The sequence below is a fragment of the Epinephelus lanceolatus genome, chromosome 2, assembly GCF_041903045.1.
Source record: "Epinephelus lanceolatus isolate andai-2023 chromosome 2, ASM4190304v1, whole genome shotgun sequence".
In the NCBI taxonomy this organism is placed as follows: domain Eukaryota; kingdom Metazoa; phylum Chordata; class Actinopteri; order Perciformes; family Serranidae; genus Epinephelus; species Epinephelus lanceolatus.
In genome coordinates this window covers 23,491,814-23,509,980 of record NC_135735.1, presented here as the reverse complement: position 1 = coordinate 23,509,980, position 18,167 = coordinate 23,491,814, and the positions used below count along the sequence as shown (strand labels likewise).

Genomic DNA, 18,167 nt, shown 5'->3' with positions numbered 1-18,167 from the left:
AGACAACAAGATAGAGGATCAGCATTGTTCCACTGAAGTTAAGGTTTCTGGCTCAGAATATGAGAAAAAGATAATGGCCTTTTTACCATCTTTACCAAGAGTGTGTCTCCGTTAGTTTGGTGCTACAGTATTTACATTGAATCATTCAGCATAATGTTTGCCAACCTTTGTTATCTCTGCGATTACAGATAAGTTAATGAAGCTAAGCTCCAGAAGGTAACGTTAGCTTAACTAGAGCCCTTTGAACAACAGCTAACAATGATGTACAATCACCAAAGTACAAAACTAGAACAAAATAAGCTAATGAACTGCCTGCAAAGCAGCTAGTCGCTAACGTTAGGCAAAATTTAGGTAAGGTTAGCTAACGTTAGGCGAACTTTAGGTAACGTTAGCTAACGTTAGACAATATGTTGCCTCAAACACGATGTCGACTTACCTTAGAACAGATGTAGACATGCTTGTTAATCTTATTTGCGTTGAGTTGATGTTGTGGTCTAACGTTACCGCACAACTTTATCCAAAGGAGACACTTTGCACTTTTTGCATGTACCCCATGCACACCGTTTGACCATTTTTAAACTTCAAATCTCAGAAAAACCTCATAAAACTGAATGAAACTGACTTTCTGTAATGCATTTCAATGGATGTCCAGGCAGAGAATGTCAGTGTATGGGAATGGCTATATGCACTGTGATTGGCTCATCGTGTTTGAGGGCAGGGCTTAGCCATAATCAATTTGTGCGTAGAAACAACCTCGGCGCTTTCTTCATGATACACCTTTAGGCAAATGGATTTCCTTGTATAGAGAAACGGGAGCGTGACAGTCAATTAAGAATTATTCTGATTCCCTAACACACATACGGTGATAAGAACAAAAGAAGCTAGTGCGCATGTGTCATGAATCTAACGCTGATTTTGCGTGCACACTTAGAGTAAGAACATTTCTACGCACATTTTAGTGAATGACACCATTGATGCTACACCACAGCTCATCTCTGCACACTATAGTCTGTTTACATTTGTTTATCACTCAGCGCTACGTGACATATTTCGTTGCTCTGATTGGTTGTAGGTCTATCCAATTATGTCCAGAGGCATTCTGATCTGATGACGTCCTTGGAAATCCGGCGATGTCAGGCTAAATGTTAAGTTTAAATTCATGTTTGACGAACACAAACCACAATACCCATCCTCTATTTGTTTATGAAACATTAATCACATATTGTCAGTGGTTTAGTGGAGGGTATACACAGGTATAAGTGTTTTCTCGCCTCTTTCTCTGTCCCTTTACAATGTACCCACTTATCAGCCAAAAAGCCATTGTACCCACCTCTTCATCTGTAACTTACCCATCTTCCTAGTCGTACACTCACCTCATCATCTACCACTACACCACTGGATATTGTCTTTATTAATAATAGCCTATGTGCTAATTGCATTTTTCTTCCTAATAATCAGGTTTTAGCTCTATAGTTCTATTAAAGCCTATATTTAATGCACATTCATTTCCATTCTTCCTCCCTTGTGGCTCTTGTGAATCCCATCTGTGCTGTGGTAACGCCTCATTATAAGGAGTACTACTTAGTGTGATGATGTCATTGAAAACAAGACATGTTATTTATGGTATTTTAGTATTGATGTTTTTATCCTCCCAGCTTTATAAAATAAGTCTTGAAAGTCAATCAAAATAGCCTGTTTATCTGACAGGGTAATAAAGATCAAATGCGGTGTACTTGCTCTACAGTAGCTGACTGAATATGTTAACAGCTCTGCGGTGAGACGATCCTCAAAAAATATCTTTGTGTTTCATAATATGGGGGAAAAGTGGATATATCCACAGTATTTGGATATTGGTTTGCAGAGAGAGAGAATATAGATGTAGCTGAAAGGTAAAAACTAGCCACAGGTGTCGCACACTGCTTTGACTGAAGGTAGAACTTAGTGTCGGCAGCAAGCTGGGCTTCCCCACCAGGCGTTTTCACAACCTGTATGTATCAAGTCAGCACCGTGTCCACAGCCCAGCGGGGTGTAATGGATAAGGGTCAGAATAATCCTACGAGCTGTTACAGGTGTGTGCATGTCAGACTCTGCAAGTGGCCGAGGCTCTCTGGGCTCTTTTATAGCCTCGGTGCCCCCGAGGGAGAGAAAAAGACATCACTGTGTGACCCTTGAGTCCAGTACGGAGCTCAGGTGTGGTGGGGAACCTGGAGCAGACCCTGCCACTTGACTGTCATGATGACACAGCAGGTGTGAGGCAGTGGGTTGGCTCTAATGGGGACAACTTTGAATGAATAGTACACAAAAGAGAAAAAGAATAAGCCTTCATTTCATCATGTTACAAAACCAAGAAATCAGGGTTATGGAATGGAAACAATGAGCACTGAAGCACTGATATTTGGTCAATTTTTGGATCAATACTGAATGTGTGAGAATCTTCTAGATGTTTGGAAAAGGAAAAAACGGTTTTTAAAAATGCTTCACTGTAGACAAAAACAACTACTTTGTGTTTTACAGAGTGCCCCGTGGGTGGCTGATGTCTACTGTATGAGAACATGCAGTATTTTACTGAAACAGTAACCAGTTGTAACAATGTCTTTGTTTAACACCGTGTGAATCCCTCTCATGGAACATAACAGCCTTTCTCCCTCTGTTTCTGTCTCTCCTGCTCCTCTGGGGCAGTGGCCCCTAATTAGAAGCAGGGCTGCTGGATAGACGTTTTCTTTAACAAGGTGAAAGCAACTGAATGGGACTAGCATAAACGAGGCAGAATATCAACACTGTGACTCCTCTGTCTGAGCCTCTACAAGTTTGGGGGAAAAGTGTTTAACATACTGTTGGAATGGCAATCTGCTGTTGCCTTATTCCCTCTTGCAAAGCTGTGAAACGGTCCTTCTCCTCCTGCAGAATATATAAATCTATCTGTGCTTCAGAATCTCCAAATTAAACATAGGGGCAGGCGCTTGGAAAATGAAAATGTAAATCTGACTGGGAAAAGCATTTGAGGTTCCTTTGCTTTGAGGAGAAAAAAGAGATCTACACCAGTGCCTCTTTGCTCTGTTTGTGACCTTTATCATTTGGCTCATATCTAATAAGCCTAAACAAGCGGCAGCAGCGGGGTTTGAGCAGCAAGTCTGTTCGCTGTGAAACATTTAGTTAACTCTTCAAGGTTACATCTCCCATCACTGTCTCAGGCTCCTCTCTGAATGAAAGAGGGAGATGGAGAAAAGGAGAGAGAAGAGATTGAGCCTGAATCCTTGTAACAGAAATCTTTTGAACTTATGACTACATTATAGAACGTAGCCTCCTGTGTAAAAATCCAGCCGGCTTTGGTTGAAGATAGACTCATTAGGTGTTTTAGTTATGAAAGACGAAAACTTTCAACAATTCAAATGGTTTGCTTCAGACCTGTTTTCGTTGCTTTTGTAATGTGCAAGAGGGGGAATTCTTTGAAGAAGGAGATTAAAACCATGTGATCATTTTAATTAGATCATTAGCCAAGAATTAAAGATCTATGTTTGTAACTCTCATTAACAAAAATACCAAGTGGGTGCCAAGACAGATTTGCGCATTACATTCGACGCATTTCGCCCTCTTTTCCCTTCCATTGCAGCCTTTTTTTTTTTTTTTCTTTTTTGCTGCTATTGTTCTTGCTGTCAGTACGTTTTTGTTTGCTTTTTTATTGCATCAAGGTAAAGGGAAGGTGGGTTAATCTCCGTCTGTGCTCTGTGTCTTTCAGGCTCTTTGGTACAACAGGGAACTGTGCAGCCTGCAGTAAACTGATCCCAGCCTTTGAAATGGTGATGAGAGCCAGAGATAATGTTTACCATTTGGACTGTTTTGCCTGTCAGCTTTGTAACCAGAGGTAAGAATGGGGATCATAACTGCACAACAATATTGCCTTTTTTTTCTATAAACATGATTGGAGCGTTAAAATGTCCAATAGCTTAAATATTAGAAACTCTCTAAAGGTACAACACCTTTTCTGTCTTGTTATATTATTACAGACCACTGAGCAAGTCTTAAAAAAGTGGATTGTCTTCCTGTGTTGTAAAAATAAAGGTTCCGGTATTGCATTTGTAATGCCCTGCTAATTGTTTCCTATTGTGACACACTGCCAGCAGTTTGTCCGTGCTTGTGGCTAGCTCTCTAAATCTTTTAAGCCAGAGCGATGTAAAATTAGCTCCTGTTCTTATGTGTTCGAGGAGGTGCAGGAGCTACAAAAATAAAGTCCTCCAGAGGTGTGTTGCTGCATAAGGGAGAACGGACCTACACAGGTGAAATGGTGTTTCCTTAGCGATAGGATTTATTATGAAATTGGAGTGAGCACAAAGCCTATGGTATGATACACATAGAATATGACATACCCAAATATTGCTTTTTCCCATTAATATACTGTCAGTAATGGCACCACTCTGGGAGCAGAACGTCCTTTGCATGCTTGTCAGGGGTGCTGTGACCCTGTTCCTCCACACAGCACAAGCCCATTAACCTTCTGCAGGCCAGATTCAGTTACCATAGTGAACACCTGCTGTAAGGGAATTATGACTGCAGTCTCTCTTCTCAGCTGGCAGACATGAAGCCAGGTCTCATCTGGCACAGCATTGCCATGGCCGTGACTGTTTTACCAGCTTGGCTCATTACTAAAGCCAAGCTATGCTCAGCTATATTCTTATCTTCACTCCCCTTCAGTCACATTATGGAGCTGTCTCCACTGTGTCACACAAACAAACAGCAGCACAGAGAAGAACATCAGTAAGGCAGGCTGTTATGTGCTATTTTCCCTCTTCAATTGACTCCGAGACTTCAGAGGAAAAAACATTCTCGAGCACTGGAACCAAACTGGTGTGTGAAAAGCTAACCCTATGGCAGAGTTTCCTTGGAAACTCCCGTGGTGCCAGCGCCTTTTTGCCAGGCCGGGGAGAGTTGACCTGCCTTTCATCGGGCGCCAGTGCTTGTGTCTGGTAGCTTTGAAATGATAGGGTTTTAATCCACTTTTATTTGAAGCCACACATTCATGATGACCATCAAAACAGGCTTTGGATCTGATGAGGCGCAGTGTCAGCACGCGTCAGGTAAAACATCTCGAACCAAATGTGCGCAATCAAACAGAATCATCATTACCTGCTGATCTTAAATGCAACATTTTCACTGCCAGAGCAAAGCAGAGCAGAGTCAGCCAGTCAACACACACACACACACACACACCACTTTGTCATAACGCCAACAGTAATCGTCTTTGTGTTTTTAACAACAGTTCTGCTTTTGTTTGTTTTTCTCTGCCGACAGGTTTTGCGTGGGGGACAAGTTTTTCCTAAAAAACAACATGATTTTGTGTCAAATGGACTATGAGGAGGGCCAGCTGAATGGGAGCTTTGAGACACAGGTTCAATAGTTGGAACCTCGTGGCAGCAACAATCGGCTCCACACTTTACACACGAGATGGATGTTCTGCTGCACTTGGAAAAAGACAAGCGTCTGTCTGCTTGCCTGCAATACTTTTTAAGACCCCTTTATCAGTCCCTAAGGACTCTATTGTAAATGTTCAACTTTTTGCCCCTCCCACACCCCAACACTGAGCAGTTACAAATTTTGATGTACAGTTGTGCCTGCTTAGCTGAGCACTGTATTGCTTGTATGTTTTGTGAAATTTGTTTCCGGTTTGTTTTATTTTCCTTTTAGAAATGGTTCATTGGAGGGTATGTACAGTCTGTTTTCTCTGTATATATAAACTGGAACATTTATTTTATGAAATGTAATGCAATTTTATTACTAGTGTGAATTAAAGATTCTTAAATGTTCATAGTGAGTTTTTTCTCTTGCACCAAAACCAAAGCTGTCGGAGGAAGTCAGCCCATGTGTTGATATGTAATCATGTCTCCAAAAACGGCAACGTTATAAAAAGCTTTGCAAGAGAAAATATATTTGAAGTCCTTCTTCAAAACATGATGCAACAAAACAAGTTTTATTACATTTTACAGAGTTCTGATGGAATTAGAAATGCTGTTTAAAATGAACTACATAAGATTTTATTTGGAATAAAAGAATGCTTCTCCAAACTGTGTTGTTGTGAGCGTGCAGGTGTCATGAAAGGGAGTGAGTTAAGCTGAGCTGCTCCCCGTGATTCATGCTTCACTAATTGCCATCTGATTATGAGGGTGAATTGGCCTGGAAATGAAATGCAACAGCAAATAAATTAGAGAGAAAATAAATGCTTATTGAGTTTGAGCTCATTCAAACTCATCAGCAACAGAGGTGCAGAGCTGTATTAAAAAGTACTCTTCCCAGAAGACTCTTGTTAATGGAGCTGTGTGACACTGGCTGTTTATCTGATGAGGTTATTTCTGATACACACACCAACAGTTGACGATATACTAAGTGTGGTGGAGCTGGCTGATATTCAGCTGATCCTTCAAGTGATAATTCATATCAATGGCTTTGCTTGTTACATGTACTTGTATGAATTAATCAAGCAATTATTTTACTCTGACACTGGCAACTAATAATACGGGGTACGAATTCTTGATAACATGATGCTGATGATACATCGCTATATATTAATAAGTTAGCACAGTGTGTACCCGTGATTTCTTCCAGATATATCAAAATATTTTACAGATCTTATTTACTTTTATAGACAAAAAACATGTAAGAGAGATCTGTCACTGCAGGGTGACACAAGTGTGCAGCATTCTTTCGTTATTCCACTGGTCATGTACAGTTAATCTTGGCTTTGGGTCACAAGAAGCTGAGTCAGTTATAAAAAATAGCCAGGGGGCGGCAGTAGCTCAGTCCATAGGGACTTGGGTTAGGAACCGGAGGGTCGCCTGTTCAAGTCCCCGTCTGGACCAAAAATATGGAGCGTGGACTGCTGAGGTGCCCCTGAGCAAGGCACCGAACCCCCCAACCGCTCAGAGCGCCTGTCATGGGCAGCCCACTCTGACATCTCTCCACTTAGTGCATGTATAGGTCCAGTTTGTGCATGTGTGTGTTCGGACCTGTGTGTAACTGACAACAGAGTGAAAAATTGAATTTCCCCTCGGGGATTAATAAAGTATATAAAATTAAAAGATTAAATTAAAAATTATAAGAAGGCTCAAATCAACAGTGATTTTCATTACTGATTAATGATTATACTCTATTTTATCAATTAATAGCTTTGAGTACAAAATGTAAAAAAAAATTCACAGAGCCCAAGCTGACGTCTATGTGACCAAAAGCCCAAAACCCCAAAAATACTTGGAGAGAAAAGCAGAAATTCATCACAATAAAAGAGAGGAAAGTAATAAATGTTTGTCACTTTTGTTGGAAAAAATGACTGAAATTATTATTGAATTATCAAAATAGTTCCTGATTGACTTTCTGTTGGTGGACGACATGATTAATAACTAATTGCTTCACCTTCAGCTTATTACGTTTCACATTTTAGAGCCACTTCGTGCCAATTTTAATTAATTCTGCTGCCTTAAAATGTCCATAGTGCTGTCATGTTACAATTAAAAAAAAAAAATTAAACAGCCATGTTTCTCACATGGTGAAACTATGACAACTAATTAGAGAGAACAAACATCATTCTCTCAGAGAGAAAAAAAGTAGCTAAGCAGAAAGCAAATGGCTGTAGCTTGGAAAAATGAATAGCTCTTAGATCACATCATCCATTTTATTTAAGTTCAAGTTCAGTAACAGGTAATATGCCATACATCAGTCTGGATGGAGGTCTGTAGCCTTTAATTACACTCTGGTATGTTTGACGTCACATGTTCCCGGACCCTGTAAGTGACATGTTAGACCCTGAGAACCCAAAAAGGACACAGAGTTTGTCATCTTGCATCACTAGCTTTGATTTAATGTGATGTCATGAAGTGCATGGAAAACTGTGTGCTACCTTTCTCTCACTGCAACCCTGCCTCCTAGAAATTCTGTTTCTATGTTACTAAACTGCTTTCTTTGTTATGTTGTTGTGGCAACATAATCATAATTGCTGCCTGGATTATGTTCAGAGACGATGTTTCTTTCAGGTAACAAAAACATTCATGTACCGTGTAGGCTTCGGAAGGAAATGGTTGGGGAGGATAGCGAGTGCACAAGTGCAGGACTTTGACACCAGAACCTTGAGTTAGCGTCCAGAATCTTGTCTTGGGTTTAGGCAACAAATGCACTTTAGTTAGGATTGGGGAAAGATCTGGATTTTGGTTAAATGTTCATAAAAAAAGGTACCAAAAATAACATTGTATTTACTATGAGTGGATACTGTGTTGAAAGATTTTGGGGGAAAACAACTAAGATGTGTTCAGTATCAACTTTTTGCAACTTGCCAGAGACATTAATTAGCAACATTTCCTCATTACGTTAATGAAAATGTAATTTGCTCTGTATTTTCCCTTCAAAACGTATTTGCTGTTTCATATTTGTTGTGTGCAAACTTAATTTCTAGGAGACAGGGCTGCTCACCAATGCACAGTGAGTGTAATGCTGGTCTAAAAGATCAAATCACTGCTGGAGGTTTAGATCGAACCTATGCTCTAAAAGCACATCATGCCTACCTGTGTTAATGCTCAATAACTCATACAGATATAATTTGGAATATACAGCTTGCTGTGTTAGGCTCAGTTCAGAGGGAAAAGGCCTACAGCAATTACAGAACTGTCATAAACAGGTAATTTGTCAAACCTCCGTTGTTTTATTGTCTATTATTATTTTTCAACACAGTATTCTTCTTCCTTTTTGAGTGAAAAAACTCAAACTTCAGATTTCAACCCATGTGTGACACTCTGTAGGCGCTTTCCTACTAGCAGGACACAGAACAGCAATATAATTTGCTAACACATAAATCAAGTGTGCAAAGAGCATTAATTAGAAATTCATTAAAAATTCAGACTCACCGGCAGGTGTGCAAATAAAGGATTAGGTAGACATCAATTATACTACATAAGAGAACATTTTAATTGCAATTCCTGGATTGATTTACAGAGGGAAACAATCAGGCTCCGTGCAATATGGCTGATTGCTCATTTTCCGGAAAAATAATGAGAAAAACACCTCACCAGGTAACACTGTCCCCAGCTGTAAATCCGTACACACAAACAGATTCAGAGGTGTGTGTGCTCTGTCATGCACAGACACATGAAGGCTTATATACGAGTGCCCGTACACACAAACACATTTTTAATGCCAAACTATATAATAAAACACATGCGCGCAAAAAATAAGGTAGAAACAAACAGACATGCACACACAAAATTACAAAACATGACACACAGACATCCTCCCACACATAAATACACATGCACTGCAGCTTGGCATTCCCATCTGCTTGTGTTGGTGGAGAAGTTCTTAAGCACCAAATGTTGTGCTGTTATGACTCAAGTTTGTGAATTCTCCAACCTCCTCTGTGTTCCTGATTACTGCATTATGGCATCTGCTTAATTAGCTTGGCTTGTGTCATATGTTGCACACGAGGGGGTGTTAAAAAGTGCCCTTCCTTCTTGCTCATTATCTGCCTCGATTCATGTGATGTATAATCTCTCTTGACAGACATTCATATTGACATAGGGACAGCTGTCAGCAGAGCATGGTCATAAAGAGTGCACATAGAATAAAAACCACAAGGAAGGCAGATAAGTGGAAAGGCTGCCAAATTTCTAAGTGAAACTACTGATTCTGTTTCACTCTGGATCCATCAACACTGCAACAGTTCTAATTATACTGAATTTAATTTTATGGATGAGAGTTTTTTGGGAGAAGAAACCGATAGTAGGCCGTGCATTTTGATTACTACAGGTAATATTCAAAGTAGCCTCCTGCCAGTGTATTTTCTAAATTGGTGTGGTGTCCAACTCTTGGTGAGGAATCAACCTCATTATTGCCATGTGGGAAATTCTAATCATTATCTGCATAACAGCTCTGGACAATCATTCCAACCCACAGAACGCTACTTTCTTGATGGAAGAGAGTTTGAAGATTGGAAATGTCCCTTCTTTACAAGTCAAGATATCAAATTCTGTCTATAATCAAAAAGCATGACAATGATATTACAATATACCCCAACAGACTTGTTATACCAATGGGACCTTCACTTAGAGATCTTACTGCCATGACACAAACCTATCACTAGACAGAACATTGATTCTGTTAAACTGCAGATTATGTACAACAACAACTAGGTATTAAGATTGAGAACTGGTCCAGAATTGTCTGATCCATCGTAATCGTAATCAATTCCTTTTATCTCGGCCAGCATGTTCTTCCAACAGATGTGCTCTGTAAAACAATGACGTCAAAGTCTTGTGTCTATGTTGCTGGAAACTTACAATAACAAGTCACTGTAGAGATGAAAAGATGGTCCAAAGTGTGGCTTCATTTCATGAAGACAGATGACAACTACTTGTTATGTCTGTAAAATAACAATTTCAAGTACATGTTAGGGTTGAAACAGCAGCATAATGCTGGAACATCTTTCTACAAAACATTGGCTTAAATTCCAGGGATGCCATGTATTTGACACTGACAAATGAGCCACAGCCCCCCAGTTATGTTATGTTATAACAATATTTTAATCTTATAATAACATTAGGTAAGCACCGTGGTGTGGTGGCACATGGTGTAGTGGTTAGCACTGTCGCCTCACAGCAAGAGGGTTCCTGGTTCTCCCCGTGTCTCCCCAGGTTTTCTTTTGGTACTCCGGCTTCCTCCCACAGCCCAAAGACATGCAGGTTAATTGGTGACTCTAAATTGGCCGTAGGTGTGAGAGTGAGCATGAATGGTTGTCTGTCTCTATGTGTCAGCCCTAGTCTGGCAACCTGTCCAGAGTGTACCCTGCCTCTCGCCCAGTGTCAGCTGGGATAGGCTCCAGCCCCCCCGCGACCCTCAAGAAGATAAGCAGTTACGAAAATGGATGGATGGATTACATTAGTGACATGCAGGCAGGCTTAGCAAATTTGAAATAATAAAACAGTTGCGTTGATGCTGAAAACCTGTGTAGGCCTACTTTTTCCCATCCCAGAAAATTCATTATTAATCAATTGCTGAATCAATAAAGAGCCCGACTGATACACAAAGTCAATAATGGCACTGATATCAATGTAATCTAATCAATTTCCATCCCTAAGGACAACAATTAATTCGAGGGCAAAATTTTTACCTTTTTTTCAACAATATTTGCCCATGGCTACGACAATACCATTAGGTTAGGAAAATGTCATGGTTACCATATGGATATGATCCTCTGGGGATCATGAATGTCTGCAAACAATACAAAGCAATCCATTCAGCCTAGTAGTTGTCAAGATATGTTAAGATGGACCAAAGTGATGAATGGATGGACGGACTGGTAGTTCCATCTAACCCTAAATTAACATTTCAAACAAATCAGAGTTAAAAACAGTATGGCTGTGCAAAAAGGGGCAAAAGTGCAATTATGTGCATGTGTCAGAGAACTGAGTCCTTCACTGCCTGTTTATCACATTTTGACTATATTTATCCTGACCAGAGGATGATTTGTACTTTGCCACTGAATAGAAAACAACAAGGGGAAATTTAATTGTTTGGAATGATTCAGTATTGGATATACTGCCATCATTACGTGGGTATACGTGGGATATGGCCTCTTTGTGTTTACAAATAAAAAAGCAGCTGATCATTTAAAAAAAAGAGACGTTGATACCAATGAGGTTAACTGATGTATTTTTTTGTCTGTACGCGTAATGTTTATTATATAACGATTTGAATGAATAATCTGTATTCTCTACTCATGAACCATTATGCCATCCTTCACACAGACAGTTGTGACCTTACAGACTCAGAGACAAAGCTACAGCGTTTGTTTTAAAACATGGTGAATACAGTGATCTTAAATAAATGAAAATATGAGCCGAGATGCTAACGATGGTCAAGTGACTATTATTCTCCATGAAAATAAACTGATTTTGACACCCACTCATAAACTCCAACATATGTTCCATTGATGCCTAATGGGTCTGCTTGGGCTATGAGAGACTGGAGAGGGCAATTAGTTGCATGTGGCTTTGATTAGCACTGATTCCACAACAGTGCTGGAAGGAATATAGAAAACAAAATACTAAATTACTGCTGAAGCTCTTTCTGACAGAATGCAATGAAATGGAAGAAACTATTAAACTTCATGGTAATAACAGGTAAATGTGAACACGTTAACTATAGCATGGTGCCCACGGCTAAGATTATGCATATTCTACCTACAAACAGCCTCTGCCAAGCAATGCATATAAAACTGAAATAAATGGCTACAGATGCATGAACTTGCCCTGAAAGAGGTTTGCTTACTCTGTGATCTCATTCTTAAATGAAACCAATTTGCCTAGAAATTGGTTCTAAGGCCTAATGCTGAACTCTGTACATCAGCTCCGCCACACACACACACATACACACGCACACACACACAGTTAGCTTTTACAAATGCACTTTCACAGTCACACTGCTTCCACCCCTTCCACCCCTTCCCTCGCTGCAAATCATGTTTGACTTTGAAGTGCTAATTTTGGAAGTTTAGCCAATTTTTATTTGCTGCTTTGAAATGTATCCCCTAAGCTGCTGCACCAGCAATGAAATATACAGACCTTTACAATGAGGGATAAGTGACCAAAATGAGAAGCGCCTGGTTTTCTTCCTAGCATTATATAACTGTGAATAATCCCCACATAGCATTTTCTCCTGTGCCATCAGTGCCTCAATTTATATTCAAAAATATTATGCAGACTTTTTACTTTTTGCTCATTGCTCAATCCCCACCTAAAGTTGGAGCTAATTTAAGATATCCACATACAATGCTGCAGACAAAAACCCTAAAATATTTTCCACATAATTACTGTACTTTATCAGTGTTCCTGAACAAAAGTGGCATAACTAAAACAGGGAGAGTAAAACCGTAATGCGAGTAGATGGGTTCACTGTGGTAATGTGTATGGATTCTGCTAAAAGGGTACCTGATGAATGTCTAATAACAGCAACACTGTATCACCAGTACATTTCTCTGCAGGTTAAATCAGAGTCCATATATACTGTAGTGACAGCCCAGTCACCACGATGAAATGTTGGCATTGTGTGTATCCACAAAACCATGAATAAGTTCCATTTGAACATTTTATACCAATCATATCAACGTTTGTAAAGTGATTTAATATCAAAGCTGACCGTCATCTGGAGGTGGAGCGGAAGGAGGATGGCGTAAAGCGGTTGATTTAGGGAGTCATTTTCATCTTCCCAGCAGGTTCCTGGGAGCCAAGCATGGGTATTTGGTGGCGACCAGTTACTGTTTTTTCAGTGGCTTTTTAGGCACAAATAGGAATAGTTTTTACCAAAACATCGCTGCTCTGTGACTGAGATTGTGGCCCAAAGAGCAGCTGTTTTTTGTTGTTGTTTTATTTGCCACACATCACTGCTTTTTCTGCCAGGATTGGGCCCCTAAAATGAGGTATTTTAAGCCAAAACATCTTCCTAACCACAACCAAGCGTTGTTGTGCTTAAACCTAACCACATGTTAACCACAGCGATGTTGAAAGTTTCAACGTATCTGCTACATAATAATGTGCAAATGTTACAAATACATGGTTTGCAGAAACAGTCAATGCCAACATTTTTTCTAGCGCTTGGGTTGGCAGTGCGTAGGCTTGGGGGTATCACAGTGTTACAGTATACCAGGGTATTTGGAAATCTTGATTGTATGATTTTTTAGTACTATCAAAACTACAGGTGGTCCTCTTACTATCGAACTCACTGTATGTAGTGCAAACCATGCACCACCAGAGGTCAGTCTCTTGTGGAACTGGATGCTGGTGGTTGTAGGGATAACGTTACAGGATTGTAAACAACTGGCCAGCAACAGCAGAGAGACATACTGCAGAGAAAACGGCATATTTTCGCATCTAACTTGGTGAATTAAGGATTTATTTAGACCAAACCAGAGTTAGTTATTGTTGGAACAGTGGACTAACTGACTAAATGACTAAAAAGTCTAACTAAGGTGGTTTTGGTGAGTTTTATTTTGTTTCTGGTTAGCTTGAATGAAGTGTGTTTAGCAATAAGTTAAAGAGGCAATTCAATAAGTCATCATTCTTTGAAAGAGAAAGTAGAATAGTGTCATATACCATATACAGAGGTGAAATTTCAGTAAGGTAGCAAGGTATAAAAATTAGATACTGTCCTAGCCTAGTAGTGATCCACTTTATTAACATTTAAACCCTGACAACAAATCATGGTTAGACCATATGGCCTGTGGACGGCTGTGTTTGATATAATTCAGATACATCAGCTCAATATAAACATTAAAATGGCATTATGTCTTTTGAGCTTTGTCCCTACCGTGTATGAAACCAAACAGTGGGGGAAAAAATGACCACGGTAATAAACGTAGCAGCATTTACCACCGTGATGGATGCAAGGATGACCTCAATCACAATCCTTTTTTTAACTGCTTTCAGCAGGAGCTGGAGCATTATATAGTAAAATAAGTTGATCAGATTGGCTCCTCACCAAGCAGCCCGGCTAATAACGTGGAAGGCAAAGAGCTTGAGGGAGAGAAGATTTGGAATGTGGGCCCCTCCACTTTCCAGCACTGCTCTGCTTTAACACAGCCCTGGACTTGGCAATAAATTGCTTTGGTAATCAGCTTTTTGAAAAGCTTATTTACTGCTTGTTTTGTGTTTATTGTAGTTCTCAGAATGAAATACAAAATTGGATTTTATTACATGTGCAATTTTCTCCTCTCGTAAAGAATAGAGAGAGAGAGAGCGCGCGCATCACCTTGTTGAGTATGGATGATCCGGAGAGAATGTATACTGTATATTATTTTTGATTATCTCTCTGCTTTGATGCAGTCTCCTTATGCGCCCAGGGATGCACACACTAAGGGATTGGGTGGAAACATTTCATGTATAAAATGTCCAAAAAAGCTGAGAGATCAAAAAGTCTACTAGTTACACTGGGGTATAATCTATATGTGAATGAATGACAGAGTGAGACAGGAAAGGGAAAGTGTGGCGCAGTTTGTTGAATGTATCAGTTTTGCATTCTGTTTGCAAGTGAACAAAGTAAGGGCTCGTTCACTGTACAACTAGAATAAAAGATTAATTTATCCACAACTCTGCTTCACAAATGCACAAACCATGTGTTCATGCTTGAAAAATCACAGCCCCAGTGGTTCTTTTCACTTGCATCATTATGCTGTACACAATGCAGTACACTGAGACAATGTGCTTTTGTAGACCACATTCTATAAAGTTAACATAAATCTGACATACAGTGCTATAGACCTTCCTTCAACCCAGTGGTTCTTTCAATCTTTGTTGTCAGCAACCAGAACTCTTTTTCATGTAATTTTATTAAAGCTTTATGAATGTATTTAATTACCTAAAATGATAGAAAACACTCCAATATTCAAACAACCCCTGCATCATAAAAAAGCATTTAAAAATGTTCTTTTTTTCCCCAAACACCAACATTTTAATAAAACCACTGTTGTTGGCTCAAGTTTAGCAATAACAATTATCAGCAATAACAATTTACAGCAATTACCAACAAAACGTACTGGTGACCTCTTTGTGACTTAGTGATCATTGTCATTCACGCTATGCCTCCTGTGTAGCCACAGTGTCACAACCTGTAAATATGTCATGTCATGTCATGTCCAGACCTCTGATGAATCATCTATGAAATGCTCATTAACCAAGTAAACATTTTTGCACAAAAAGTTTTGAATATCCCTTTTATTCCTTTAATTGCAACTTGGATTGTTTTTTTACACACAAAAAAGACTACACATACTGAGCTTTGTAAGGTTACTTTCAATTTCTACAGGTCTATCATTTTTATTCTGTGAATCACTCTATAGAATCAAGCCATGTATGAAATCCTCTTAACATTCCCATGGGGCTTGGAAGATGTATATGGCTCCTAGTAACTGTACAATGACCTTAAAGCATTAGCGGTATTTGTATTTACAAGATCACTGATATTAAAATACATTTTGAATTAAATGCTTAGTGACTTTATGTAACTTTATCGCCTGACACACTATTATAATCTGATATTTTGTAGGGGTGCATTCCAGGTCAGAGACTTTTATTGCGAACATTTTATAAGCTTGGCTCTTACAGTTGATACAGATGATCATAACATTCTGTTGAACATACTGCCCACCTCAGTGCTACATTTTGAACCTATTAATATTTAGTCAATATGTGTGTCTTTTATGAGTCACAATCTGTTATTGGTTTTCACTGATGATCAATGCTGGTTTATACCGTTACGCAGATGACACCCAAGTGTTTAAGTCTATTTTACGTCACACTAAAACTTTCATTCCACATAATGAGTGATTTTGATTGTGTTGAAATTCATCTAGAACATGCATATTGCCTGTGGCTAATTATGCCAAATTATGTCTAGTTAAGCTGCTTAATCCATATGTGTTTATGTAATCATAGCAATAAATGTTACACTTGTGTGAGGAGAATTGGAAGGTGGTGCTTTCTAGTTAGTTTATAACTTCTCAGTATGATTGTCTACTTCATTTGTTTATGATTACAAAACACTGCTATGAAATAAAAACTGATGATTTCAATACAGTTTGAAGGTTGTCTATCTTTATTTTCTCTCCTCTGCTGCTGTGTCACTACTTAAAAAAATAAAGTTAAGTTGTATATCCATGTGTATCCCTGTGTGAGAGTGTGTGTTTGACCTTTCCTACTTTCTCCCTTAGTTTTATATTGCTTTTGGGAAAGTGGAAGAAACAATAAAGAAAAAAAAGTTTACAAAGACACGCACATCTAGATTGTAAATACTAGACGCTGGACAAAAGAACGTGTTGATGGAAAAATGAGTCTGCACATAAGATAATGCTCCCATGAACATAAATTTAATTACCACCAAGGTGACGTTTTGAGCATTGATGTAGAAAAACTTGTACTCTCACCAATCTTCATTTTGATTAATATCAAAATAAACTTGATGGGCCTCAGTTGTTCTTACTTAAATATATGTATGTTTAAATACAACACAATTTAGATCAGAAAAGCTGTTGGTACAGCCCATGTGCATGGAGAGAAACATACCAAAAACTTAATGTTAACAGGACAATCATCCAGCCCATCATCATCACACCAAACAACTCCAATCCAATCATTTTACCACTGAACATCTACAAGGTCTTCATCTTACAGCCTCTTATCCTTCAGACACCCCACAGCCTTCTAACATGCCTGTGTGCAGACAGTGAAGGACTCTGAGGTCTCTGAAAATAACTCACCATGACCACGAATGAATCCATGATGACACTGACATACTTTCATATTTAATAATATTTCTATGACAACCGTCAAGCTCTTCTTCAGATCAAGAATATGCAGACACACCTTCAAATACCTACTTGACCCAGTGTCAGCGCATCAGCCAGGTCACCTGGTCCTAATCAGCTCCCTTGGAATAAATAAATAAATACATACATAATATATATACATATTACATAGATTCAATGTATAAAAAATGACATCAGTGTAGAGAGTATGATGATAAAATACTCAGCATGTCAGTGAACATAGTAACTGTGTGACTGCATTTATAAACAACATAATCCAAAATGCAGGTCGAAATACCTTTTAAGTACCTAAAGCTTAATTAAACCAACTTGAGTATCATGTGATTCATCATCCAGTATGAACCATCATGATTTCATGTGATAACATCGCTCCGGTTACATGATATTCAAGCTGTTCTGATTAAACTGTAGGCACTCACAAGGTATATTGACCTGACAGACAAGTGTACTTCTTTTAAGTGCACTGTGGAACTTTGTACATATCTTGTTGGTATATATGGTGTATTTAATTGTAATTGTGTTAATTTTAGTAAGTTCAGCCTTTATGTGATGATCTATCTAATATGTATTCATTTATTTATTTATTTATTCGATCCAAGGGAGTTGATTAGGACTAGGCACTGTCAGGTGACTTGGCCTAGTAGGTATTTAAAGGTGTGTCTCTGCATATTCTTTATCTGAAGAAGAGCTTGACGCTTGAAACATCCCCTTGGTGGTAATTAAATATATGTTAGTGGAAGCACTACCTAGCATGCTGATTTATTTATTTTTTGTCAAAAATAAGACAGACAACAGGAAAGTAAATCAACAACTGTATAAAATT

The 18,167-nt window shown here is 38.9% G+C and overlaps 1 protein-coding gene and 1 long non-coding RNA gene across 2 annotated transcripts in view; one reads left to right on the top strand and one right to left on the bottom strand.

Annotated features, from left to right (window-relative positions):
- lmo1 (LIM domain only 1) overlaps nucleotides 1-5,798 on the top strand; it is a 31,573-nt gene extending 25,775 nt beyond the window's left edge. Inside the window, exons 3-4 of the mRNA XM_033626633.2 lie at nucleotides 3,737-3,862; nucleotides 5,287-5,798. Coding sequence (XP_033482524.1) covers nucleotides 3,737-3,862; nucleotides 5,287-5,392 — 232 coding nt within the window. The 3' untranslated portion in view covers nucleotides 5,393-5,798. The remainder of the gene's footprint in view (nucleotides 1-3,736; nucleotides 3,863-5,286) is intronic.
- Nucleotides 5,799-7,503: 1,705 nt separating this feature from the next.
- Nucleotides 7,504-18,167, bottom strand: part of LOC117258135 (uncharacterized) — a 45,408-nt gene continuing 34,744 nt past the window's right edge. The window contains exons 3-4 of the long non-coding RNA XR_004501754.2: nucleotides 10,308-10,390; nucleotides 7,504-7,767 (exon numbers count right to left, since the gene is read on the bottom strand). This is a non-coding gene — a long non-coding RNA (uncharacterized LOC117258135). The remainder of the gene's footprint in view (nucleotides 7,768-10,307; nucleotides 10,391-18,167) is intronic.